Source organism: Eupeodes corollae, chromosome 2 (genome assembly GCF_945859685.1).
Source record: "Eupeodes corollae chromosome 2, idEupCoro1.1, whole genome shotgun sequence".
Taxonomy (NCBI): Eukaryota; Metazoa; Arthropoda; class Insecta; order Diptera; family Syrphidae; genus Eupeodes; species Eupeodes corollae.
In genome coordinates this window covers 65,888,726-65,915,324 of record NC_079148.1, presented here as the reverse complement: position 1 = coordinate 65,915,324, position 26,599 = coordinate 65,888,726, and the positions used below count along the sequence as shown (strand labels likewise).

Sequence of the window (26,599 nt, the reverse complement as noted above, 5' to 3'; positions counted from 1 at the left end):
ATAAACATACTATCGTCACTTCAATTAAGGCTTTTTGACATGCTAAATAGTATACAAATGTTTAACTTTGTTATTAGTGTGCGAATTGATTTGCATGCTTGTAAAATTTAACCCGAATATGCCTAAACGTGAGCTTAACTATTTTTATCGGTGATGCCCAATGTCTATAATGTCAATATCTAATAATTTTACGCACACACAACAATGTAAGGAGGCCCTAAGACACATTCAGCCATGAATCGCTTAGAGCTCATCTATACCCTTCGTTCAGTTTTACTTCAAAAAAAAAACGAAAAGAACTCGATGTGAAAAATTATTCGCCATATTGAATTCTACCAAGTTTTTCCCACAGTGAAGACTAGGGCTCACTAGTAGTTTTGTGATTTCCATACTAAATTCAAGGTAATTTTACCAAATAAACCTCCATAATCATTACTTTTAAGTGTTTTTAATATTATTATTTAGTAATTTAAGAAATGGAATTGATTTTTTGGGTAAAATTATACCAAATAAAAAGAAAACCCGATAAATTTTCAGTACAAAAAATAAAACTACACATGAGACATCCGAGAAAAATTCTATTCTCTTGATATAAAAAAAATTACATAACCAAAACCAATAAAAGAAGCGATGAAAAGTCACTTTTTTTCTTTTTATCTGTTATTTTATCCTCACCCCTTGCGCCTTTACTTATTTTAGCCAACAATATTTTTATCTTTTCCACAGTGTACTATATATTTACTTAAGTATTTTCCACAAAAAATAAATTTTATTTTCATGGCCAAAAATCTCATGCGTTTAAGTTATATTTTTGTAGGGGGAGTACATAATCCTCGATACAGAGTAACCATCCAAAAATAGGATCCACACATAAAAGCATACCCCAAAAGGATTAAACGTTCAAAAAGCCAGGAATTCATACACAAAACAGGACACACGTTCCACGTTCGTTGTGTCTTCGTCTCGTCTCAACTCGACTCGACTCGTCGTCCTACTACAAGTAATGTCAAATTTTTATCAAATTTTTATCTTTCCTTTTTTTCTACCACAAAATCAATCAAAAACAAAATACAATTTTTCCAAAATTCAACCGAAAACGATTTGGAAGTTATATTTTTTCTTTGTAGTCCCAACAACAAAGAGAACATATAACACTGTCGAAAGTTGAGGAAATGTGTAGATTTCGAGAAAATAAAGAAAAAAAACATAATATTTGTTGTAATTGCTAAAAAAGGACTTTCTCTGCAAAGTCTGTTAATTGTTTGAATACAAAATACTCAAAGATCAGATCTGAATTTGCAGATTCTGGCGATTGTGTCCGCTCTAGACACAAGAGAGAGGGAGTGATAATGTCGCCACCAACACCACCGTCACCACCAATCATATCGCGCTATGCACGCGAGGAGGAAGAGCAAAAGACCAGTAGCAGGAGTCACCACCGCACGGCTCGTGATTATCGCGCCAGCCGCTCGCGCAGCAGAGGACGTGGTCGCAGCAGTCGTTTGAGTCCCGATAGAGAGCGCAGGTACAGGCCACGCACACATTCTAGAAGTCGAAGCCGTGATGTCAGTCGGTATCGCTGGAAACAGCGGTCAGAAAAGTCTCCATCCAGACATCGACGTGAGCGATCTCCTTCGAAGTCGATAGTGCGACCTGAAAGACGAAGGCGCAGCAGTCACAGAAGTCGATCGCGATCTTACTCAAAAACACACAAAAACATTTCCAACAGATCGAAGAGCCGTTCGCGCTCGCACTCGCGTTCTAGACGTCGTCACAACCGTTCAAGATCAGGTTCGAAGAGCCACCGAACAAGAGACACTAGAAGTCGCAGCAAGCGTCGTGAAGACCGCGGAGGCAGTTCGAACAAAACTCCGAATGTAATCGTACTATCCACAGAATCATACAAAGACTCACTCAAATCGAACAAAAAGTTGCCATCAGTACGGGAAGAGACAGCATCATCCTCCTCTTCGTCAGCGTCGACTGCGAAACAACCCTCATTTGAGGAAACACCTTCGTGGAAGAAGGCCAAATTGGATCAGGTTGGAGTGTACTCTAATTTAGAGCCCGACGCACCCATAGACAAGGAAAAGATCCACAAAGAAATCGAAGAGAAACTCCGTCTGGTGCTCGCCAGAGAGGGCAAAGTATATCCATATCCCAAGCCAGAACCGTCACATCCTGTGTTCGCAAATGACGGCTCTTTTCTGGAGATTTTCAAGAAGATGCAGCAACAACAGACATTCGTACAACAGCAAGTTGGCGAGAGTATGCAAATTCATGCCGTGCCCACACCTCCCGTTGCACCTGTGGCGCCCGTTGCTCCCATTCAGCAACCACCTCCTCCTCAGTTGCCAATTTTCGGCCGAAGACGTGGCGGAAAGATACTCAAAACTGGCGTAGTTGCCAAGCCAAAGGCATCCAACGAAACCGAAACGGGTGATGTGAAAGACTTCTGGTCGATCTACCTGCGCGAGGTGAAAAAGTACAAAAGCACAGCCTGCGAATCGGATAGCAAAACGAGACCTCTCGTTCGATAAATAGAAATCAAAAACAGAAACTGAAACAGAAACACAAAAATATCCCCATGTTTTGCTTTAACTACTCTTAAAAAATCTTTATTCACAGAAAATACTAATACAAAGCTAAACAAAAAATCAGTTCCATTTCTTATTGTAATTATTATGTATTATTTTTATTTTTATTATAATTATGATTATTATTAAAACAAACAGTGTTAGAATTAGGAGTTTGGCTGTCGATGTTAATCTGAGAGTCCGCAGCCGCAATAGCAGTTAATATATAAACGATTATCATATGGATAGGTTTAGATTTCATTCCCATCTCTAGATTTTAAGTTATTTTCTCTTACTTTTTTTTTACTCTCTCTCTCTCTTTCACATTCACAATAATATAATATATATGTATATAAGAATATATATATCTTGTAAATGTATTGTCTAAAAGAAATTGTGGTCTCTCTTAGCATAAAAGTATAACCGATCATGTCCAAGGGCGAAATCAAATTGGAGACTGCTCCTTTCGATCCACGATTCCCCAACTGCAACCAGACTCGTCATTGCTATCAAAGCTACATTGATTACCATCGTTGCCAGCGCATTCGTGGAGCTAACTACGAGCCATGCAACTACTTCAAGAAGACCTTCACGTCCTTGTGCCCAAATGCATGGGTTGAAAAATGGAATGACCAACGTGAGGCTGGCACCTTCCCAGGCAGGATTTAAATTAAAAATATTTTCCCCCCAACAAAAAAAAAAAACAACAACTTAATAAAAAAAGAAACACCATTTAAAAAGTATGAATGTATTAAGAAAAATGCCATAATGGCGATTACTTGATAATAAAGTGAATTAATTTCTGAAAGGAAAATTCTTTAATTTTTTGCTTTTTCCTTTTTAAATTTTTGAGAAAACATAGAAATGGTCTTCAAATACCTAGACGAGGTTGCTTGAAGTAAGTATTAATAATAAGGGTTTGTATTGGAAATAGACGTATTGAATTGTTTGTGTTGAGGATAAGTTGGATAGTTTTTAAGGTTTGAAAAAAAGCTCAAATTAAAATTATTTCCAATAAATTTGTGTAGGCCGATTAAAATCAATCGAACTTTGAAAGAAAGGGAGCATTTTAAAGTCATCTGTCCTGTCCACAAAAATTCATTTTCAAAGTTAGCTAACGCTACGTTTTTTTTTTTATAATAAACACACACTCAAGGGGATATTATTAACCTTAGGAAGATGAAGAGGGTTTAAAAGGAGATTTCGGTGCACATTGGTTTTGAATTCCTGAATATTGCAATAGCTGGGAAAGACAGTGTGGTAAGGAATTCCAAATTCGCGTAGTACGGCTAAAGAACGAATCTCTATACTTGACGGTACCTTCGAAGTTGGGCTCGAGGTATACTGATGAGCATTCCTAGAAGCGCGAGCATTAGGGTGGAACTGTTTAAGGGGAGGAATGCAACTGGCTTTTTCACTAGAGCATAAGCCGTTAAAATAACGGTAAAAAAGGGTCAGACAAGAGACTTTACCACGATGTTCCAGCAAAGTTAATGAACTTATGATGATATTATCATCTATCAATTTAAATGCTAAACGTTCAATACTATCCAAGAGGCTTAAGTACGTTGGAGGAGCACCAGCCCAGAGATGGGAGTTATACTCAAGCTTTGGACGTATGTAAGTCTTGTAGATAGCAGCCAGATCAGAAGGGGTGAAATATTTCTTGCATCGTCTATGGAAACCCAAACACCTTGCGGCGTTTTTGGCGACATCGCGTATGTGATCATTTCCCAAGAGGTGGTTGGTGACACACATACCGAGAATATCGAGGTGTTCAGCCTCATCGATGCATCCATGGATAATGGCAATGGGAGTATATATATATCTTGGCCTGATGCCAAACCCTATGAAATACTTTTGAAATATCAAGTGCAATAATATTACTTTCTCCAAAACGATGTAAAGATTTGCTCCACTGTTCGGTGAGATCACCAGTGGACCTATTGCTACGAAATCCGTATGTCCGACCTTTACTACCTTTGGGACATTGCAGTATTTTTTGCCGTAACTTTTGGTCATGTAAACGTTTGGTCCGTCGAATATGGGCGTTGCAGGCCTTCCTGGCTTGTTTGAACTTTTTCAGGCTTTCCTCAGTACGGTTGGCTTTATAGCAACGGAAACTATCCTCTTTGGCCCTAATAACTGTTTTACAGCTTTAGGTTAGGTTAGGCTGAGGGGCTGACAGTTGATGTCTTTACCGTCACACTTAGATCAATACAGTTCCATTGTGATACCCGTGAGTATTGCTGCTCAAGCTAATAAGAAAAACCTATGTGTTCAGTTAGTCAAGCCATTTAGAGGCTTTGACGAAGTTCAGAATGTTCGTACCTGGTGTACTAGAGAGTTCTTCTAAATCCCCGAAGAAATAGTTGCCAAGCAGTTTCTTCCTTTGATGGCAGAGTTCGGGACAGTGACACAGAGAGTGCGGAGTGTTTTCATGCAGCTCCTCGACACCGTATCCTCTGCATAGATCACTTGAACTGATTCTCATCTTTTTCATATGATAACCTAACAGATTATGTCCGGTGATTATGCTCACAAGAGATCGAAGTGATCCCTTGTGTAGCTGCATAATTCTTTCCGTTCTTTGTTTGTTAAATCAGGGCCAGATCTTTCTTGTAGTGCCGTAGGTGTCAAGAAGGTTTCACCTTTCATCGGCCTTGATAGTTATTCTTTTTGAGATTTACTGTTTTAAATAACAGGTAGGGGTGCTAACTAGCTGAGCTTGGCTTACGTCAAGCATTGACCCTAATCTTGCTGATTTATCGGCTTTCTCGTTGCCTAGTATATCGCTGTGGCCTGGGACCCAGCAGAGTCTAATGTTGTGCTGTGCGCCAAGAACCTTAAGCTCTTCGCGGCAGCATGAAACAAGCTTTGATTATATCTCAGTTGCAGTAATCGCTTTTATTGTCGCTTGGCTATCATCGCCATCATTGATACCAGGACCTCCGCTTGGAAGAAGCTACTGTAGTTTGGAAGCCTAAGCGATGCGGTTAACTTGAGAGCTTCAGAATAGAAGCCTGCCCCTACACCAGTGTCCATTTTAGAGCCATCGGTATATATAGCTATTGACGACTCACTGGAGTATGGTATATTATCAATGCATTCCTCTCTGCTTGGGATGGCAGCCTAGAATGGTTTATGAAAATCAAGTTCGGGTATTTTATAGTCTGTTGTAGTACTATGACCCATAACTTTAAGAAGGAACTGGGCATGTCCTATGGAACTGTTTATCGAGACTTTAGTTTGACTAAGTCTCAGGGCACTTTTGGCCACAGATTTTTGAACAAGGAGGTCTAACTTCCAGTCCCGCAGTTGGAGTGAATCTCATTGCTCCCGTAATAGTAGTACACGCAAGTCTTTGAATTTTTGTCAAAGTTTTCAGGTTTGTGCTCTTTTCTTAAGCTTTCCAATATACCATATTACCATAGGTTTTTTGGTCTAATTATTGCCGAATACATCCATCTGATAATTTTGGGGTTTGGTTCCCAGGTTTTCCCGAAAATTCTTTGCTGGAGTAAAAGGCAATCGATTCCTTCTTTGGTTTTCAGGCCCCAGTTTAGTTTTTATTTAAGATCACACCGAGATACTTTGCGTGATCAGAGATTTTAAGAGGGCAGCCTTCAATTGAAGGTATTTTGCGCCTGTTAGTGAATAGCACTAGTTTTGTTTTAGCTGTCAGCCCACAGTTCCTAGTCCATTTGCTTACCAACGAAAAGGCGTATTCGGTATGTTCACTGATAGTGAGTAGGGACTTGCCAGTTGCTAGTAATGCAAGATCATCAGCGTATGCTATTATCCTTACTCCACTTGATTTCAATTTAGAGAGTATGCCGTTCATGTCAAGAACCCAAAAATAGCGGTGAGAGAACTCCACCCTCAGGTGTGCCCCTGGACGTGGTTACTCTCACCCTTTCTTCCACTAGCTCAGAGTTAATTTATTATCCACTTTATTATTGCCTTTTCGACTTTGTGGTCGTCCAAGGCTTGCTTCACTGTTAAGTTCTTCACGTTATTGAAGGCTCCCTCAATATCCAAGAACGTTCCTTGTCATTCAGTGGCTTTTCTATGACGCTGACAACACTGTGCAATGCTGTTTCAAGGCTTTTTCCTTTAATGTAGGCATGTTGAAATTCCGATATACAGTCCGGTTTCAGGGTGCTTCAGATGTCTATATCAATTAGCCTTACAAAAGTTTTAAAAATAAACGATGTTAGGCTAATGGGTCTATAGTCCTTGGCCTCCGTATGGCTAGGTTTACCAGCCTTAGGGATGAAAACTACCTTTACCTCAGGCCACGATAACGGAACATACTCCATTTTAGACCAGGGGATTTGTACGAGGAAAAGGAGTGAATGGCCCATTTTATCCATTCTTCCGTTATAATATCCGATGGTACTAGGGTTTCTGTAGTAGCTAAAGCTAAAAACAAAATTTCATCGTATTTGGTTTATTTAGGAGACAAAGTACTCCATATGCAGTCAACTACATTCTTTGGATAGAAAATTACTTTAAGAAATGTTGTTGTTGAACCACCCCACGCGACGAGCTGAGCCGTGCAACCACAAGCGTGCTGTAGCCCCTTCCAGTACTCCAAAGCATTCCCCCGCGGAGACCTGGCTCCTAAAAATGGCACGAGGTCCACATTAAGTGCCAGACATTATGAAGTTTGCCAACGAACATTTAAGTTATTCTGGTCGAGGGCTATTAAAGCCATCGTGGGTCAACATTCTAGTTTTAAAATTATAGATAGAAAATTACTTTAAGAAATGTTGTTAATTTTTCAGATGCCATTAACGTTAAACTAGGAACTTTTAAGGACTAAGAAATAAATATTGAAAGCCCCCCTGTCATGGGTAAGGATAAGCACCAAAGGAGTTGGAATTTTGTTATTCAGCTGTATTGTTAATTCTATCTTAATCGGAAACTTATGAATCTTTACCTATTACAAAGATGGCAGACCAAAATTTCATAAAATTTTGCATTTTTCGTAAGAGTTTACAATTGCGATAAAATTCGTGATAGGGTTCATTAATCACTATGAAATTTATTTATCAGTACAAGCTTTAGCTTACGGGCTAATGCAAGCTCTTAGGTAAAACTATTTTTTCTGTATTCTTTTTATTTTTAAACATCCGAACGGACCAAATTATAAACACGAAAATATTAACAGCAACAATCTAAGAAAGGAAAAATAGTGTAAGAAGTTAATGTTGACGGGAAGGGCAAGAGGCCGTTTTAAGAATTCTTTTTACGTCAAAAGATGAAATCTAAGGACCTAATGATGAAATGAATCCAAAGATTGCAGTTTACTAAATCCAACGCAATGTCTTAGCGCTTTTTTAATTCACCAAATAAATTTAAAAAGTTACTAGACTTAACAAAATAAGTCCCAACATTCAATTTTTGAGTTTATCATTACAATGGTAAAGAGTTGAAATAAGTGTTCACAATCATTGTACCCTTAAATATTCTTCTTCCGTGAATAAATGACAGTCACAATTAAACTACATACATTCTCTATTCATTACAGAGATTGCAAAATAATATTTATTTTAATTTTTAATAATTCTTCAAGTTGTGTTATTATTTTAAATTCTTCCAGCAAAAGTTCCAGCTGCCCGTTGGTCATCCCATTTTGAAATCCAATCGTTAGGGCACATTACTGTAAAAGCTTTCTTAAATGAATTGCATTGATCCTTGTCATCAGCATGTTCTTTTTGGCATCGATAATAGTCAACATAGCTCTCATAGCAATAACGTGTTTGATTTTGGCTTTTATATCGAGGATCTTTTTGTACAGTTTCTAGTTTAATTTCAACTGGTTCTTTGTTCTTGGGCATTTTTCTCAATTTTCAAATAATTTTTCAATTAAAAACAAAAATTTGAAAACTTTCACTTTGTTAGAATAGAAATATAAAAATATATTTTACTAGGTACAAAGTTTAGCCGGTTTTAAAAACGGTATTAATATTTATTATTTATCTCATAAATTAACAAAATAGTTTAACATTCTAAGAACTAGATAATTTATGAAGTTCAGTCACAAGACCCATCCTTCCATCCGTCTCTCCATCGTTCGTCTACTTTGCTGCAGTCAAATTGGGGCTTTCCCAGCTTTGCATTCACACGATTGTGAAAATTACACAACCATTGTGATAGCTTGGCCTGTGAATTGGCATTAACCGGATGTTCCTTTATGCTGAATAAAATATTGAACTTTTAGAATCTAAGATGATGACAATTTTAAATTGAATCTTACTCTTTTTGGAAATCCTTGGAACACACTTCACACGGATACAACCGAGACAGTGAGTCGTAGAATACTTTAACATCTTGTTTTTGACTAGTTGTGGGATTTTTTGGATATATCGCAGCTATTGTATGCAAGAGTCCCCAAGTACTTTGACCTAAGGTATCCTTATCAAGGGGACAATCGTCGGGTATTGTATGATTATTCATTCCCTTGTTGTTTTCTTCAAACTTTTTCTGCTTTTTTTTGGTAAAATTTTAATCTCATTAGATTTGAACTAAATGAAAATTTCGAGATATTTCCTGTACTTACTTTTGGTGTTTGGGTTATTTCACGTTGTTTCTTTGACCATGTCTTAAAATCGGTACAAGAACGGCAATTACGATCGGGTCTTGATGGAGAATCGTATGCATCATAATTTGACATTCTTTTATAAATTAATTATTCAATACTTTTCGTTTTGAAATATTGCACAAAAACCGAAAAATCTTGTATCATCCTAGCGGAAGGTTAAAATTCAAAGAATCCCATTAACTGTCAGATTGAAGTCTGTCATCTTTGATGTCGGTGCGGTGAAGTTATGTTTTATAATCGAGAGTTTAGATTTGTCGTTTGAAAGGTGCATTTAGCATTTTATTGTGGGATAAAAGTGTATCGGATAAATGATAAACATACATTTTGTTTTGATGGTAACTACATTTTAAAAGTTTAATTATTATGGGTGTATGTAAAATTGAAATAAAATCCACATTGTCTTACCTTCACTCCAATTTTTTTATTTGATACATAGATACAAGCAAACAAATAATAATGGGGCCAGTACGAATTTCCTTCTGAATTTTTTTTAACAGTTAGGTAGTAGTCTCAATAGAACATGTTTTAAATATTAAGGCGTGGAAACAACTTTAAGTCATAGAAAAATATATTTTTTTTCGGACTTAACCTTAATATTTTTGTATTGCATTTTTTGAGCCTAAAACAAGTTTTTTTTTTATTTTAATTGATAGCACGGCCCGGCATACTATCAGCTAGGAATGTAAATTTCTGCTTCCTGGATTTGGAGTGGATGCGAGTTTGGGTATATGCAAAGTCCTTTTTGCATTTGAGCACTAAAATCAAAGAAATTACTGTTTTTTGTTGCCATACTTGGTTTTTTTGATTGAAGAGTTTGCATTTTTTTTTTAATATGGTTGAATCCGAAAAAGAAAACATTTTATATGACTTTAGTGTGATTCCATGTCTTAATATTTTAAACCTTTTCTGTTAAGACCTTCACCACAAATTAGAATTAGAAAACAAATTAGAGGTAAATCCCATAGTTTTGAATAGTTTGAATTTTATTCAGAAAACACCGATCATTATTTCTCTGAAAATTCCCTAAACTTTATGAATGATTTAAAAACAAAATACAAAATAAATCACATTCAAGATTTAAACAGGGAATAAGAAAGGACAGAATAAAACTTCTCATAGCTAAAAATGTTTAAGACCAGTTTCCACCACTGAAAATGCTAAATTTACAAAAATTGCAGTTCACAATATTGGCAGAAAAGTTTACTAACCGTGCTATTTTTCTCTAGTCACAATATTTAACATCTTTATGTACAAATTTTAGGAAAAGGATACAGTTGACCTGGGGACCAACGGTTTGCCTTCCTCTTAACAAACTTTTTGCTAAGAGAAATTTGTTTCTACTTTTGTGATGACACCCAATCGCCGAAAAGAATATTTTTCGAGGCTCATAAAAATATAAAGGACCTAGAAAAACTGGAGAAACAATTTACTTTTCTTTCAAAGAAAGTTGAAATTGTGACACGCACCAACGGAAATATTGAAAATAAAATTGATAAAGACAAAATTTCTGATTTAGGAAGCAAAACAAAAACCTTAGCGTTAAAACGATGATCTTGACGAAGAAAATTCTGATATATGCCATTTACCAAAGAAAGTTGCAACCTCCGTATTTAAAAACTTTGCAATATTCCGCCGAGTAGCCAATTTTAACTTTAGTAACAATGTACCTGCTTTGTTATCTATTTCTTCCTTAACGTTACCACTGATATTAGAACCTAATGTTGTTAACCCCTCACCATCTAATTCAACGACCCAACTGAATGTGGATTCTTCGACTTGTACTCTGTCGAAAAACATATTTTTTCAAAATTCACCAACCAAACTACCTCACTATCATCTCCAATGGTGTATCCGGACTAAAGGCTGTTGAAGGGCAGAAATTATTGTATCTTTCTAAGCTTGCAACGTCTACAAATGCACTTGACATAAAAAATAACTTGTCCGAAAAGCTGGGTTCCCCATTTACGTTAAATGTTGAGAAAATTTTACATCTTAACCATAGTTAGTATTCGTCCTTTAAAATACGTGCACCTGACTCAATTTTCCATGTTTTAAATTCACCATCGTTTTGGCCTAAATGACTAATAGTTCATGAAATTATGAATAAGTCGACTCATAAAAGTATCGGTCAGTATCGGACAACGATAAACCACCGTCAAAGCAGCTTAAAAAGCTATTAATCTACTTCCAAAACTTAAATGGACTTCGGACAAAGACCAACATTGTTTACAAAAACATTAACAATCTTCCACACGATGTCATAATATTGACGGAAACATGGCTCAACACTCTATCTCGGACACGGAGCTTTTTTACTCCTCTTATCAAGTCTGTAGACGTGATCGTCATAACTCAGACGATTCAAACGCTGTTGGTGGCGGAATTCTTGTCGCTATTAACAATACTCTCACTATAGTTACCTAATTGACGACTTTCGATCAACAGATACTATGCTTAAAAATTAAAATGGCAACAGGACATTTATTTATTGTATCAGCATATATACCTCCAAGCTCCAAGAACGATGGAGCCTGAAGACGAAGTACTGGTTGTTGGTGATTTTAATTTACCCAATCTCAATTGGATTCAAATTGACGACGATAACTTCTACATTCCAATAAACGCGTCATCTTCAACCGAGTTTTTATTAAAAGATGGTATGTCTTCATGTGGCTTAGCTCAACTAAACGGTGTAAAGAACCGTTTTGGAAAAACACTCGATCTGGTATTTTTCTCCGAAACCATATGCTCTGAAGTAGCTGTGATTTCTTCTGCTGTCAAAATTGTGGGCGAAGATCGCGATCATTCTCCATAAGACATAGCCCTTAATTTTAACTTATTATGTACGATCAATTGGGATCACTTATTTTGTAACTTAAATATTGACGATATGTGTAACATTTTTTATTTAACTCTATTTGACTGTTTCTGCAAAACGATTCCATTTAAAAAGACTCGAAATTTCTTGAGTGTTCCACCATGGTTTGATTCTTAAAAGCTTAAAAAACAAAAGGAACAAAGCTTGGATAAAGTACAATCAAATAAGTATGACGGCCGCCATAATTACGAAAGAATACGATACCACTATCTTTAATGAGGGGTCATAGAAGTAGTGTTGATATGGGTAGGGATACTTCTCTTAGTCCTAAAATGTCTCTAAGTTTTTTCATAGCACACTTGCGGAAAGATTAAATATTCCTCTTGGAGCTATGAAGGGCAAAAATTTGTCAATTTTTCTGATAGTATCCAACCGTAGGTGGAGAAATCTAAAGTACCTATCACGAAAACCGTTCTATCGAACGTTCATGCAGACCCAGGCATGATTTAAGCAGGGTCACTGCAATATGTACCGGTCGTTGGCGTCTTGATGAACTTTCTGAGATGAAAATCAATGACATGGTATTTTCTCTGAACGCGACGAAAGAGCTCTAGTATTGCTTATTTTATCAATATAAGTCCGTCATAATATTATCTTTTTATTTTTCAATTCATACATACATATGTAGGTCCAGCGAGTTTATGGTACCAGAACTGCTCTTTCCAGTGCTAATTGAGTCGTGCAGTAAGGGCTGCTAATGACTGCTGAAGAAAAGGAGGAAAGTAAATAATGTCCATATCATGTTTAAACACCTATATTGATCGATTTGTTCTACCTACATAGGCGAGCCCTTCCCGCCATTTTAAAGTAAGCAACATTTTTAATAAAAAAAAAACAATTTTATTGTTAAAATTTGCTGGTAAGACAATGAGCCTTGAAGGCTGTTGTCATGTCTTAACTTAAGCATAATTAATAACTTCCAATACTTACTATTAGTACAAGTTGTTTCTAGGACCAGCAGAAAGCATTGGATTTGTCGTTTACTATAAAATATATTTTGGCGCTTTTGATAAAATTGGCGGGAAGGGCTTGATATATCATCAGTACGCTCAATGCAAGATTAAATCGCAATTATACAAGAAATAGAGTGTGTACGATTCTGACTGATACTGACTTAAGTCTTTTTCAAAGATTGAATAAGACTCAGATTTAATTGAAACGACTGAATGTAGCTTAAAACGATTTCAATCAATTAATTGTCAAAATAAGTCAATTGATAGGCAATTCAATGAAAATGATCTTTAAGTTCAGTCACCGACTAGCTCTCGTGCTGTAAGCATTGTTTCAACCGGCGGCTTTCTATTGTGTGCAAGTTCATATATTTTTTCCACTCTCCGTTACCTATTTAAAGAATATTACTTCTTTCTCTTTCATTCTTTTTGTAGTACCCAGTTCCTACTCATCTCGCGAGTGACAGTGTTTCTTAACCATCATGGGCCAGGGCCGAAAATGAAAACGGGAAATACGTTCAGCACGCTCAGTGAAGTCGCACTTTCCGAACCCCAGTCGAAAAGAAATAAAACAACAATTAATCCCCTTGAACCATTCCCCAATCTCCCTAAGACCATCAATTATAAAAACCCTAGATTTATTGATATTGCCCCTCAAAGTGAAAAAAACCCTCTTTTATCAGTGAGCATTTATGCATTGAGAAAAGCTTTAGATGCCGTAAGCACTGAATATGAGCAGATCTCACAATCAAAAGACGGTAAAATATTAATCCTTACTAAAAATCAAACTGTCGCAGAGAGATTAATTTTCACAAAAAATCTATCTATGTTCACCATGCATACCTAACCAACTCAACTCGTCTAAAGGCATAGTCTACGCTCCCTGTCTTATTAACGTTCCCGAGGCAGAAATTATATCGGAAATGAAAATGCAAAAAGTAACAGATGTCTACAAATTTACAAAACAAGTAGATGGAAACCAACGTCCAACGGGCTTGATGCTTTTCACTTTTGACACTTTCAAACTCCCAATACTGTTGAAATCTCGTCTGGTACAATGAAAGGGTCACTGAATATAATCCTAATCCCATGCGGTGCCGGAACTGCCAGTTACTTGGGCACACCACCAAACGATGCAACGGTACCCCCATGTGCCATATATGTAATTTTCCACCATATGCTAACTCGAAGTGTTCCAGAGCTTTGTGCGCAAATTGCCTCGCCTCCCATCCCACTTTATCCAAAGACTGCACAAAGTTCATTCAAATGAAAGAAATTTAAAAAATCAAAACTCTGAAAAAATGCAGTTTAGCAGTTTTTAAACGCATCTACAATGACCAGTTTCCCTCCTCAAGGAGCTCGGTCGGTTCAACATCTGGGCAGCGGAGTCGACCCTTAAACCCCCAATTTTAACAATCGTAAATATCACACAAAATAATTCTGCACCAGCTCACTTCTCAGCAATTCAAACCTCTTAGTGCTAGCACTAGAAGTCCAATTAAAACTAAAAATCACATATATAAATCTCTATCTTTCACCAGACCAAGTTATCTCGAGACAAGATCTAGAAAATATTTTAACGCAAGTTGACGGTTCTATAGTAATTGGAGTAGATATCAATGCTTGGAGTGTTCTTTGGGGTTGACCCAACACAGATGAAAAAGGAGCTCTGTTAGAGAATTTCCTGACAAACTCTAACCTCCTTTTATTAAACGATGGCTCGCCTACTCATTTCTCCACCCATATAGACATCATTTGCTGCTCCCCTGGACTGTACCCTAAATTGCAACGGAAAACTTTAGATGATCTACATAACAGTGATCATTTCCCCATACTAACTTCGCTCATATTAGGCAATAAAGAAAAAGCTTCTCATCCTCTCTTAAAATATAAGACGGATCAAGCGAATTGGGATGAATACGAAAAATCTACCATTGACATCTCAGCTAACTTTAGTATGCGAACATCAACAGATCAGCTGCTATTTTTCAAAAATCAGCTAATTCTTCCATAGCAAATATTTGGAATAAAATCAGACGATTCAGAGGTTCAACTTCTTCTCAGTCAATTAAATGCATTGCAACAGACTCAATATCGCTTAACGATCCGTCAAAAATTAACAATCAATTTACAACCACATGGTCCGAATACTCTAACAACTTTGGACTACAAAAATTTGAAAGTCTCCGCAACACAACAATTTTTTCAACAAACTCTGTGTGTATTCACCTTGAGCAACCAATATCATTATCGGAACTAGAGTCGTGTCTTAGCAAACTGAAAGGAAAGACACCAGGAAGAGATAGCCTTTCATATCCTATGTTCAAAAATCTACCGACGGAGACAAAAATGGTTCTTATCGAACTCTATAACACCGTTTTTGACATGAGTGTGATTCCTCAATACTGGAAAGCCGCTTCATATTGACAGCTATATTTCAAACGCCATCTCAGCCAAAAACCACGTTTCGATACTCTTAATCGACTTCCGGAAAGCCTTTGATAGAATAGGAGTTCATCTTGTTCTAAAAAAAGCTGAGAGAATGGCAAATAGGTCCCAAAATGTTTGGGTACATACAATCTTTTCTTTGTAATAGAATGATTTAGATACAACTAAAACGATTTTTATGCAAGTATTAAAAGATATTGCAGATTGGTCCACTTTTTCCGGTGCCAACATTGCATTACAGAAGTGTAAAAGATTTCATATGTGTAGGAAAAAATCTTGCCCTAACTTAAAATTAAGTATTAACGAAGTAGAATTACAAGCTGTTAATAATTTATGTATTTTGGGATTAACTTTTAACAATAAATTTAAATGGACCGATCACTGTATAAAACTGAAAAAAAAACACTTGCTGCAAGGCTTAACATTATCAAATATCTTTCCTCAAAAAAAATGTAAAATTCATATAAATACACTTTGTTACCTTACAAAAATGTTAATATTAAATAAAATAGACTATGGGCTCAACTTTTACGGAAGCTGTCCTAAATCAACACTTAACATAATAAAACCTACATACCATAAAGCTGCAAGACGATCAATCAATGCATTCCAAACTACACCAATCAAAAACATATTAGCTGAATCCGGGTTGCCTTCACTTAATGAGATATATGAGGAAACGATTTTAAAATCAGCTACAAAGCTCTTGTTCCCCTCCAGATCCGTTATAAACAAAGATGATAATTCAGCCCTTCGATCCACACGCAAAAAAAAGAATCCCATCAGCAATTTCATGCATATGGAACCACATATCAACCTTTAACTTGCCCACTAAAACCTCCATTATTCGAACATCATCACACCCTCCCTGGATGTGCAGACCAGAATCTTTTGAGTTGTCATTGGTCAATTACTCTAAAGACTATACACCAAAAACAGTTTACCGAATAGTATTCGACACCATAGAAAATTAACTCATAAGCAGGAATTGGAAATTCATATTCTCTGACGGTGCTAAAACAGAGCACCACATAGGCTTTGCTGTAACATCACAAAATGGCAAACTACTCAGGATAGGTCTCCGCCCTGAATACTCATCGGTTTTTACCGCTTTAGCTGTCTACGAAGCTTTAAAATATACAAGCAACACCAAAGGACACTGGGTCGTATGTACAGACAGCCTCTCGGTCATCCATGCTATCATGATCTTGAATAACAGTTCCCCATCAATCACAATTCTTAGGGATATTGTTATCAAGACAGCAAACAAAACAAAAATTATGTGGGTCCCTGCCCACATCGGCATCATTGGTAACGAATACGCTGACAAAGCTGCGAATTCTGCCAACAAATCACCATCCTTCTTCTTTAAAACATTCGATGAGTCGGATCTTATAAGAACCATCAGAACTAAAATCTAAACAATCCAAAGGCAAAGATGGTCGAAATATACCCACCACTACTCTAATATCTATAACTCACCAACATCTTCTAAAAAAAGAAAACCCAACGATCTGCTCTACTTTCACAGTAACAATGGACATGCCACACCTACTAGCCCACATAAACCGACTTTTATGTACTTAAAAATATGAATGTACAAAACCTAGAAACTATTCAAAAATTAATTTTAAAACTTAACTTTAAATTATAAATCTTTATCAGCGAGCCGAACAGGGATAAGTTAAATAAAGTCCAACGTTCAGCCTGCCTATGTATAAGCCGCACGACCCCGTCTGCAGCACTGGACACCTTGCTCTACCTTACACCTCTTGACATATTTAGCAAACAAATAGCTGCAAGATCTACTATTAGCCTCAATGCTTCGGCGCAGTGGACTAACAACAACATTGGCCACTCCGTAATTCTAAGGTACTTAGAATCAATTCCAAAGCACACACACTACACCATCCCCCAACTACAATTCGACAGAAACTTCCAGATTTCTATACCTACCAGATATTTTTGGGAGGATAGAACATTCTTGGAAGATGAGTCAATCCACTTTTACACAGATGGCTCAAAAACCAAAGAAGGGGTTGGTGGAGGTGTGTACTCTGAACGACTGAAATTAAGTCTCTAATTCCGCCTTCCCAATCATTGTAGCGTGCTCCAGGTGGAACTTTTGGCGATAAAGAAGGTCTTGTCCTGGCTCAAAGAAAACGTGATATCGAAATCTGATATAAGTATTTTCTCAGATAGCCAGGCCACTATCAAATCTCTGGACTCTGTCTCTACAAACTCTATAACAGTCTTTAACTGTCTATCATCTCTAATGGAGATGGCACAACAGTTTAATATTCACCTTTGATGGGTGCCACGCCATAGAGACATTTTAGGTAACTGTAAGTCAGGTAAACTCGCCAGGAACGGTACAGTACAACCCATCCTACCACGTCTGGCAAGTACTGGCATACCAATCGCTACTTGTAAACTGCTACTAATGCAAGACGCTGTGAGGAGGGCAGGCACCAGGTGGACCAACATCACCCCGTGTCAAGCCACAAAAAACATCTGGCCAACACTGGATTTAAAACGTTCAAGGTGCTTGCTCTCTCTAAGCAGATCGCATATAAGCTCGATAATAGGTGTCATAACCGGACACTGTCTAATAGGAAAGCACGCCATGAGACTAGGCGTATTCTCAAATGACTTTTGCAGAAGCTGTATGGACGAGGAAGAGGAAGAAACGGTTCTTCATCTTCTCTGCACATGCCCTGCTCTAGCTCGAAAACGCAAGAATTACCTAGGAGAATTCTTCTTTAACGATCTAAACGATCTAAATCATATCGGGATAATCAGCCTCTCACGTTTCGTAAGAGACTCTAACTGGTTCCATTGAGCTTAGGAGGAAGCCTCAAGATTCATGTGGTATCACAATGGGCCATTAAACTGGCCTAAGTGTGTCCGTTCCATCTTGGACAGCCACTATATCGATATCTCGTGGACAATGGAAGGTATTGATTTCAAATTAATTTCATTTATTCAATTTGTATTTGTTTACATTAAAAATAAAAACTTGGTTAATAACTAAAAAATCTCGTTAACAAAAATAGATTTTGAAATCCAACCATTTCATCATATGCAAAATATTGTAACTAATAAATTGTTAACTTTTTTAAGAACACACGAAAACGTACAAACCTTTTAAGCAACAGAAATCGACAGACGGGATGGGAAGTTATGGGTCGCAACCCAGCCTCTTTTTAATAAATTATATTTGGTTGATCTTGTTTCTGGTAAATATTGACTTTTAATCTTAGTCCTTCTTTCAAACATATCATTTCTTTATTTTTTATTCAAATGTTAGTATTTAAAGCTCAAAGTTCGTAAACATCGGAAAATAACATAAAATGGTGCACTCTGGCGTATGTGGAATATTTTTTTTATAATTCTCAAATACTTTAAAAATACAACAAATTTATTAAGTTAGTATATTCATTATCCTTTTAGAGAAAAAAAATCAACTTAAACCATAGAATTCATTATTTTAAACTATATTAACGTTTACATCTACCTTTAACAAAAAATCATTCTATATAAAGTCCCGAATAAAAGCTCCTGGCCCAACAAGTTATACCCCTTAAAACAAGGAACTTCGTTAAAAACATTCTCCTTTTCACAGAGCTTTCATGAAAAACAAATGTAAAAAACAAACAAAAATGAGCTAAATTTTCCAATAACTTAACGAAAGTTCAGCACTTTTCTTCAAAAGAATTTAAAGAAATTTCTTCAGTCTTCGTGAGGTGTTATTCGTGTAAACAACTAAATCGCACGTCTCGTTTGGCTCTTATATATTAGATCATACCACTGCTGGTTATAACAAAGGAATTTTTTATTTTGTTCTTCAAAACTTCAACAATACAAAATTCCCAAAGGATTAAATAACAACTCTTAGACAGAAAAATAACGGAAAAGAAAAAATAAAAAACAAAAAGAAAATTACAACCTAAATTCTAACTCTAATATAGTGTACTTATGTAAAATAAAATTAATCATCAAAAAAAGCAATACCTTTAATTTAATATATAGTGAGATATATATTATACATATATCTATATGTGGTCTACTAGAAAAATTAAATATTTAGGATAATCATATACAAATTAGTAAATTATTTAAAAGCAAACGTTTCATACCTAAATCTATCTATCTACCACCTCTACCTAGAGTTATATCCTTAGAATCTGTCGTAAGGACATTTAGTGTAGAAGTTCTTGCTTTTGATTCTTTTCCTTAATTTTGTTTTATACTTCTTGGTGTTTTATTTATAAGTGTGTATGTGTGTACGTGCGTAATTTATTTCACTCCATTGTGTCGCCGTTTTTGCACTTAAACGTTAAAAATACAAAAAAAATTATTAATTTTTTTTCAAATTTACGCAAAAAAATAAGAAAAATAAAAGTAGAATGACGAAAATTGAAAACAAATACATACATATATAATAGTTTGTAGTGTTTGAAAGAAGATATAAAATAGTCGTAGTCTTAAATAAACCAAAAAAATACGCCTCCTTTTTAAATAAGCCTAAAAGGATGTCTACAACAACAACAATAATATAATTCTCTATCCAGGATAAATGTCATGATAAAGTCTATCGGAGCTTTATCTTATTCGATTACGTTCCGAATCGTGAGTGTGTCATTCGTCCTTTGAAAGGATCCCAACTTGAACTATCATCGGTACCTTATAGTGACCTTATATAAAGTGTTTTGTGGAATAGTGCATGATGAATATCTCAGATCTCGTTGCCTCTATCACTTCGCTTGTTGAATATTAATAATATTCCATAAAAGAAAGAATACAAGACCCAAGGGTGTGCAGTGCCATCAATAGTAGAGGAAATCCTACTACGCCTGTTCGTACACTTTTTAACTAACAGAAGACAGAAGGGCAAGCCGAAAGAAAGGATAATCGTATGCGATTCAACAGTGCTCCCATTCAGTCACCACTTTTAATGGACACACAGAAAGTAGAAGGTGAACAAAATAGAAACAAAAAATAAAAAGGAAAAACAGAAGTGGGGTTGTTTGAAAAGGATGTAAAAGAAAGAACAAACCACCGCCTTTCAAGTCGACCACTATTATACACCGAAAAGTGTTTTTGTTCGGTACTCTTTTAGCTTTTCGTTCGTCCTTTGCTTTATAGTCGACTCCTCGAGCTCGAATACTACGAGTTATATGTATATTCGAAAAATGTGATGATATACTCTTCCTATCGACAACTAGGACGAAGACGTAGAGCGCCTCCGACGACGGCGACGACCACGACGACGACGACGACGACGACGGTGGTCGTGGTGACCTAATTTTATGTTTTTCGTGTTCGTGTATTATCATTCCGTTGTTGTTTCTCCTTTTCGGTTCTTCAATTCTGTGTGATTCTGATTCTTGTTCTTATTTTGCTCTTCGTTCAAAGGATTTTCTTTTCGAGCTTCGCTTCGTTCGTTTCGCATTCGTATGTCCTTTTGTAAGGACCAAGGGCTGAAGCTGATCCATTTTTGTTTTGTGTTTTAAATATAAATGTTTTGTACGAATTTGTTTTTGTTCAAGAGGATGTGGAAATATTCAGATGTTTCTTCTTTTTAACGTGGTTTTTCACTTTTATCGTCTTATTTCTTCTCGTCCTTTTTATTATAATATAAAGGACTAATAAAAGAAAATTATTTAGAAGAAGAACAAAAGAATGTGAGCAGAGCACGCGATTATAATATTTGTGGCATTATTATTGACGAAATAAAAATTCTTGGTGTTTGTTTGTGTTTCTAATTAGTGAATTACAATTTATTAAAATTGTTAGTTTTAATATCAACATAATATAATAAATATAATAATATAGTGTTATAGAGTAAATATAACGAAAGTAGGTAAATTATTTAGGTACATACCTTACCTACTTACCTACCAAAAAAAAAAACAAAACAAAGTGAAATTCCAATTAAGATCATGGTTGTAGATACTTCCTGGAAATTGGATTAGATTTCCATTTTTTATTTCATACAAGTGTGTGTTTGTGTAAACAAAATAAAAATACAATAAAAACCATCAAATTTTTTTTTGTGTGGAAAATATAATCGCATTCAAATGGATTTTTTGAGCGTACTGAGCATAGTACCTGCCTTGAGGAATGTAATATACTTATGTATTTCGAGGCATTCATAAAAAAGTAAGTTTATTTTAATCATATTTAGGAATTACGTAATTTATTTGCGCATATATCATTGCAATATCTGGATTATTTATTTAATTATTTTTGTTTAAGCTGATTAAGAATAAAATCCCTACTATGGGTTGGTATGATCGTATATTTTGAAATCGTGTTTTACGTATTTCATATAACTTGAGGCACGGAAAACTCAGTAGACATAAGCTCAAGTTTCAAGGAGTGGGAACTTTGTTTGCATACATTTTTTTAGTGACATGGACACATTTTATTTTTGGACAGGCAAATTTTAAAAACACTAAATAGTATAAAGGTCTTTATTTGCTTAAAAGAGGTGGACATTAGATGTTTTAAGCTCTATGCTTTCAATAAAAGCCAGATAGTTTTCTAATTCTTTAAATAGTTTCCAAACCTTACTTACTTACTTACTTAAGGTGGCGCTACAGTCCGGGGCGGACCTGGGCCTCAACCAACAAGCGTCTCCAGCCAGCTCGGTCCCTAGCTAGCTGTCTCCAGTTTCGCACGCCAAGTTGGTTGAGGTCCTCTCCCACCTGGGTGCGCCACCTGAGTCGCGGTCTTCCTCTACTGCGCCGTCCCTCGGGATTGGATTCGAAGACCTTCCGGGCTGGAGCGTTGATGTCCATCCGCTCTACATGACCTAGCCATCTAAGCCGTTGGACTTTGATTCTGCTAACTAGGTCAGTGTCGCTGTACAGCCCGTACAGCTCGTCGTTATATCTTCTCCTCCATTCTCCATCTATGCGTACGGGACCAAAAATCGCCCGAAGAATTTTTCTCTCGAAGCATCCTAAGACGCTCTCATCTTTCTTTGACAGGGTCCAGGCCTCAGCGCCATAAATGAGAACCGGGATGATGAGTGTCTTATAGATGGTGATTTTACATGCTCGAGAGAGGACTTTACTTCTCAATTGCCTTCTAAGTCCAAAGAAGCAGCGATTTGCAAGAGTTATTCTTCGTTTGATTTCAGCGCTGGTGTCGTTGTCTGCATTAATAGCGGTGCCTAGGTAGACAAAGTCCTTAACTACCTCAAAGTTATAGCTGTCCATGGTGACGTTTTGTCCAAGACGTCGTCGTTCAGTGTCCTTTTTTGATGACAGCATATACTTGGTCTTGCCCTCATTGACCACTAAACCCATCTTCTTCGCTTCCTTCGCAATGCTCAAAAACGCTCCACTGACATCACGCTTTGATCTTCCAATTATGTCAATATCATCTGCGTATCCGAGTAATTGGATGGATCTTTGGAAGATTGTGCCTCTAGTGTTGACGGTTGAGTTTTGCACAATTCTTTCCAGAACGATGTTGAAGAAGTCGCATGACAGTGCATCGCCTTGTCTAAAACCTTTTTTGACATCAAATGCATCGGTAATCCGAGGCTTGTTGTTGCTTCGAAACTATGATGTTTTTACGTGGCCAGGAAGTCACCCCGACGGCACAACCCCCAACCTGGAGGGCCAGATCCTTAGTATAACTCCAAGGAAGGGGAGCCGGATGAACCGCTCCTTATAGGCCTGGGCTCCGAATATGTCGAAGAAGCCCTATAAGGTGTTCACTAAGTAGTTCGACCTTACTGGAACTGTAGACGCCACCGTTGATTCTATCTCGAGAATTCGTCCGCTGCCGCCTGGATAAGGAGAGGTGCCTTAGTGGAAACACCTCTCCCCCCCTCTCTCGTTTGCTGCCCCCAACAACTTTCCACTGGGGTTGGAACCCAATCTCCAGTTGAGGTACTAGGCACCCGATGTTCACCGCGGGGAGGTGAGAGTAGGAGTTGATAGACAGAGGTGGGTTTTGAGAAAAACCTGTGGACGCTTGTGTTCTCTTGAATGCACATGTCTACCATTTGAACATGGTTTAAATATGTTTAATTATATAATAACCGAATTTAATTTATGGCTGTGGTAACAGAATTTCATCCCACATAATTTGACAAAGTCTTTATGACTATTTTTGGAAGTTGTTCTAAGTTTTTACACATATTCTATTACACTTGAGTGGTTTGCCTTTGGCAGTCGCATGGAATTTTTTCACACCTTCAATTGCATTTAGTTATGCATGTAGTTAGGGTATGATTTTGAATAACCTACGAAATAATACAAAATCAGATAGTTTTCTAATTTTTTAAATAGTTTCAAATCCTTAAGTTAAATATTAAACAAAAAATCAGTATCAGTATAAAATGGATGATAATAATAATTGACTTTAAGTATTAAAGGCCCTTGTTCACACAGGACTGTAGTGCCACCTTAAGTTATAGGGAATTCTAATAAGGACTTGTGAAGTTAGAATTTATTTGCACCTTTTTATGGATCATCGAACTGTCATCGTTAAATTTTTTAGTAAACTCAAAATTGCCATCAAAGTACACGAACGAGTAGGGTTAGATTAGGTTATAGTGGCTATCCAAGATGGACTTAGGCCAGTTTAATGGCCCATTGTGATACCACATGAATCTTGAGGTTTCCTCCTAAGCTCAATGGAACCAGTTTGAGTCCCTTACGAAACGAGAGAAGCTGATTATGCTGATATGATTTAGATCGTTTAGATCGTTAAAGAAGAATTCTTGTAGGTAATTCTTGCGTTTTCGAGCCAGAGTAGGCCATGTGCAGAGAAGATAAAGAACCGTTTCTTCCTCGTCCATACAGCTTCTGCAAGAGTCATTTAAGAATACGCCTAGTCTCGTGGCGTGCTTTCCTATTAGACAGTGTCCGGTTATGACACCTATTATCGAGCTTATAAGCGATCTGCTTAGAAAGAGCAAGCACTTTGAACGTTTTAAATCCAGTGTTGGCCAGATTTTTTTTGTGACTTGACACGTGGTGATGTTGTTCCACCTGATGCCTGCTCTACTCACAGCATCTTGCATTAGCAGCAGTTTACAAGTAGCGATTGGTATGCCAGTAATTGCCAAACGTGGTAGGATGGGCTGTACTTTACCATTCCTGGTGAGTTCATCTGCCTAACAGTTACCTGGAATGTCTCTATGGCCCGGCACCCAGCAAAGGTGAATACTAAACTGTTGTGTCATCTCCATTAGAGATGATCGACAGTTATGGACTGTTATTGAGTTTGTAGAGACAGAGTCCAGAGATTTGATAGCGGAATGGCTATCTGAGAAAATACGGATATCAGATGTTGTTATCACTTTTCTTTAAGCCAGGACAAGCTCTGGGAGGTATAGAAATCTGGAAGTTTCTGTCGAATTGCAGTTGGGAGATGGTGTAGTCTGTGTGCTTTGGAATTGATTCTAAACACCTAAGAATTACGGAGTGGCCAATGTTGTTGTTAGTCCACTGCAACGAAGCTTTGAAGCTAATAGCAGAGCTTGCAGCTATTTGTTTGCTAAATATGTCAAGAGGTGTAAGGTAGAGCAAGGTGTCCAGTGCCGCAGAGGGGATCGTGAGAAGCAATCCGCTTATATATAGGCAAGCTGAACGTTGGACATTATTTAACTGATCCCTGTTTATACGTTTCTCTAAAGCAGTCCACCATACTGCCACACCGTACATTAAAATCGGTCTGATTACCGATGTGTATAGGCAATGCGTGATTCTGGGTTGTAAGCCCCATTTATTACCAATAGCTTTTTAGGAAGAAAAGAGAGCTACAGTAGCTTTTTTGACTCTTTAATGTACGTTGCGTTTACAATTTAGTTTTTATCTAAGGCAAGACCCAGGTATTTAGCCTCGTCTGAGAATTTTAATTGGATTCCTTTAATATAGGGAGGGTTGACAAATGGAATTTTGTATCTCCTCGAAAATAAGAAAACACCGATCAGCCCAAAGTATTAGTGTGTGCAAGGCATTAGGTAAGAGTTCTTTTAGGGTGTTAAGATGCTTTCCTGAAACTGCTATAGCAACGTCATACGCATAGGCTATCACTCTGATGCATCCAGAATAGTTAGGATTTCAATTACCACTAGGTTGCAGAAGAGAGGGGATAAAACACCACCTTGCGGTGTCCCTCTACTAACGAATCGTCTGCCAGAAGAGTTGCCCAGTTTTGAGTTAATTATTCTTCTAGTAAGCATTAAATGAATTAACTCCCGAAGCGAACTCTCTACATTTAGAGATGTCAGTGCATGTTGTGTCCACGTTGTTAAAGGCACCTTCGATGTCAAGGAAAGCAACCATAGTGAACTCTTTATGATGGAGGGAATATTCGACGGTGCATTAAAAAGTGTGTAACGCTGTTTCCACCGATTGACCTTTAAAGTAGGCATGTTGAGAAGAAGACAGAAGTCTTATATCGATACTTGCCCTTAAATGGATACCAATCAATCTTTCCAAGGTCTTAAGAAGGAATGATGATAGACTTATAGGTCATAGATCTTTAGGATTGACTTGGGAGCGTTTACCTGCTTTGGATATAAAAACAACTTTAACTTCTCTCCAAGCCAAGGGAACAGGAACCAGGTAAAGACAGCTGATAAAAATTGCCTCAAGGATTGGTGCAATTATGTCAGAAGTCTTTTGTAACTCGTTAAATGGTTTGAACCTGTTGAGAGCCCATTGTAGCTTATCCTTTGTGATCAGACCTTGTGGATATGTTGTATTTGAACTTGAACGTATAAAACTGTTGCAAGTTTCGGTAAGAGAACTATTAGGAAAGTCAGTGTCCAAAAGTAAGTTCAGCGATTCATTACTTGAATTTGTCCAGTAGTCGTCTGCATTTTTCAAGCAGCTTGGCATCGCTGGAATAGTTGAAAGAATTTTCCGTAACCTTGAGGCTTCAGAAGTTTCTTCTATCGTGCCAATAGATAGATCGCCAAGAAGATCGCTTAGATTTCTTGTAGATTCTTAGGAATTCTTTGTAAGAGTCCCAGTGAAAGGCTAGTCTTGCGGCTTTTGCCCGGTCAAAAAGTTTCCTGCATTCTTTCCTGAGCGAGTCAAGCTCTGAGGCCACCATTGTGGTTTCTTCTTTCCCCTTATGTGTAGAAGTGGACAAGCAATTT

General features: G+C 37.1%; 4 protein-coding genes across 13 annotated transcripts in view; 2 read left to right on the top strand and 2 right to left on the bottom strand.

Annotated features, from left to right (window-relative positions):
- Window positions 1–271: 271 nt before the first annotated feature.
- On the top strand, window positions 272–3,398 carry LOC129946126 (uncharacterized). Of its 3 annotated transcripts, none has more exons than XM_056056173.1 (2): window positions 272–402; window positions 2,987–3,398. In XM_056056173.1, exon 2 carries the CDS (start codon window positions 3,006–3,008, stop codon window positions 3,243–3,245), a length of 240 nt encoding a protein of 79 aa, XP_055912148.1. In that variant the 5' UTR covers window positions 272–402; window positions 2,987–3,005; the 3' UTR covers window positions 3,246–3,398. The 3 variants fall into 3 exon arrangements, with proteins under 3 accessions (XP_055912148.1, XP_055912147.1, XP_055912149.1); XM_056056172.1 differs by lacking the exons at window positions 272–402; window positions 2,987–3,398 and adding exons at window positions 426–1,000; window positions 1,303–2,939; XM_056056174.1 differs by lacking the exon at window positions 272–402 and adding an exon at window positions 837–1,000.
- Window positions 3,399–8,081: 4,683 nt separating this feature from the next.
- LOC129946044 (uncharacterized) lies at window positions 8,082–8,464 on the bottom strand. Its single transcript, XM_056056065.1, has one exon. The coding sequence runs from the start codon at window positions 8,420–8,422 to the stop codon at window positions 8,171–8,173; it is 252 nt and encodes an 83-aa protein (XP_055912040.1). The 5' UTR covers window positions 8,423–8,464; the 3' UTR covers window positions 8,082–8,170.
- Window positions 8,465–8,506: 42 nt separating this feature from the next.
- On the bottom strand, window positions 8,507–9,378 carry LOC129946043 (FAD-linked sulfhydryl oxidase ALR). Of its 2 annotated transcripts, none has more exons than XM_056056064.1 (3): window positions 9,145–9,378; window positions 8,842–9,068; window positions 8,507–8,781 (listed from the first exon to the last, which is right to left on the bottom strand). In XM_056056064.1, the coding sequence occupies exons 1-3, from the start codon at window positions 9,256–9,258 to the stop codon at window positions 8,619–8,621; spliced, it is 504 nt and encodes a 167-aa protein (XP_055912039.1). In that variant the 5' UTR covers window positions 9,259–9,378; the 3' UTR covers window positions 8,507–8,618. The 2 variants fall into 2 exon arrangements, with proteins under 2 accessions (XP_055912039.1, XP_055912038.1); XM_056056063.1 differs by having other exon boundaries at window positions 8,842–9,071; window positions 9,145–9,375.
- Window positions 9,379–19,183: 9,805 nt separating this feature from the next.
- LOC129946580 (uncharacterized) overlaps window positions 19,184–26,599 on the top strand; it is a 490,943-nt gene continuing 483,527 nt past the window's right edge. For 5 of the 7 annotated variants that reach the window (XM_056056825.1, XM_056056823.1, XM_056056826.1 and 2 more), the window contains exons 1-2: window positions 19,184–19,654; window positions 21,109–21,627. The gene's annotated coding sequence lies outside the window, so the exon portion shown is untranslated. The remainder of the gene's footprint in view (window positions 19,655–21,108; window positions 21,628–26,599) is intronic. The other 2 variants (XM_056056821.1, XM_056056827.1) reach the window with 2 other exon arrangements.

Bases quoted from the DNA above. Each gene is read 5' to 3' on its own strand.
- LOC129946126 (XM_056056172.1), top strand. From the start codon at position 1,350: ATGTCGCCACCAACACCACCGTCACCACCAATCATATCGCGCTATGCA.
- LOC129946044 (XM_056056065.1), bottom strand. From the start codon at position 8,422: ATGCCCAAGAACAAAGAACCAGTTGAAATTAAACTAGAAACTGTACAA.
- LOC129946043 (XM_056056063.1), bottom strand. From the start codon at position 9,258: ATGTCAAATTATGATGCATACGATTCTCCATCAAGACCCGATCGTAAT. The intron at 9,072-9,144 runs GTAAGTACAGGA...ACCAAAAAAAAG, and splicing joins AAATAACCCAAACACCAAAA to CAGAAAAAGTTTGAAGAAAA. The intron at 8,782-8,841 runs GTAAGATTCAAT...TATTTTATTCAG, and splicing joins TCCAAGGATTTCCAAAAAGA to CATAAAGGAACATCCGGTTA.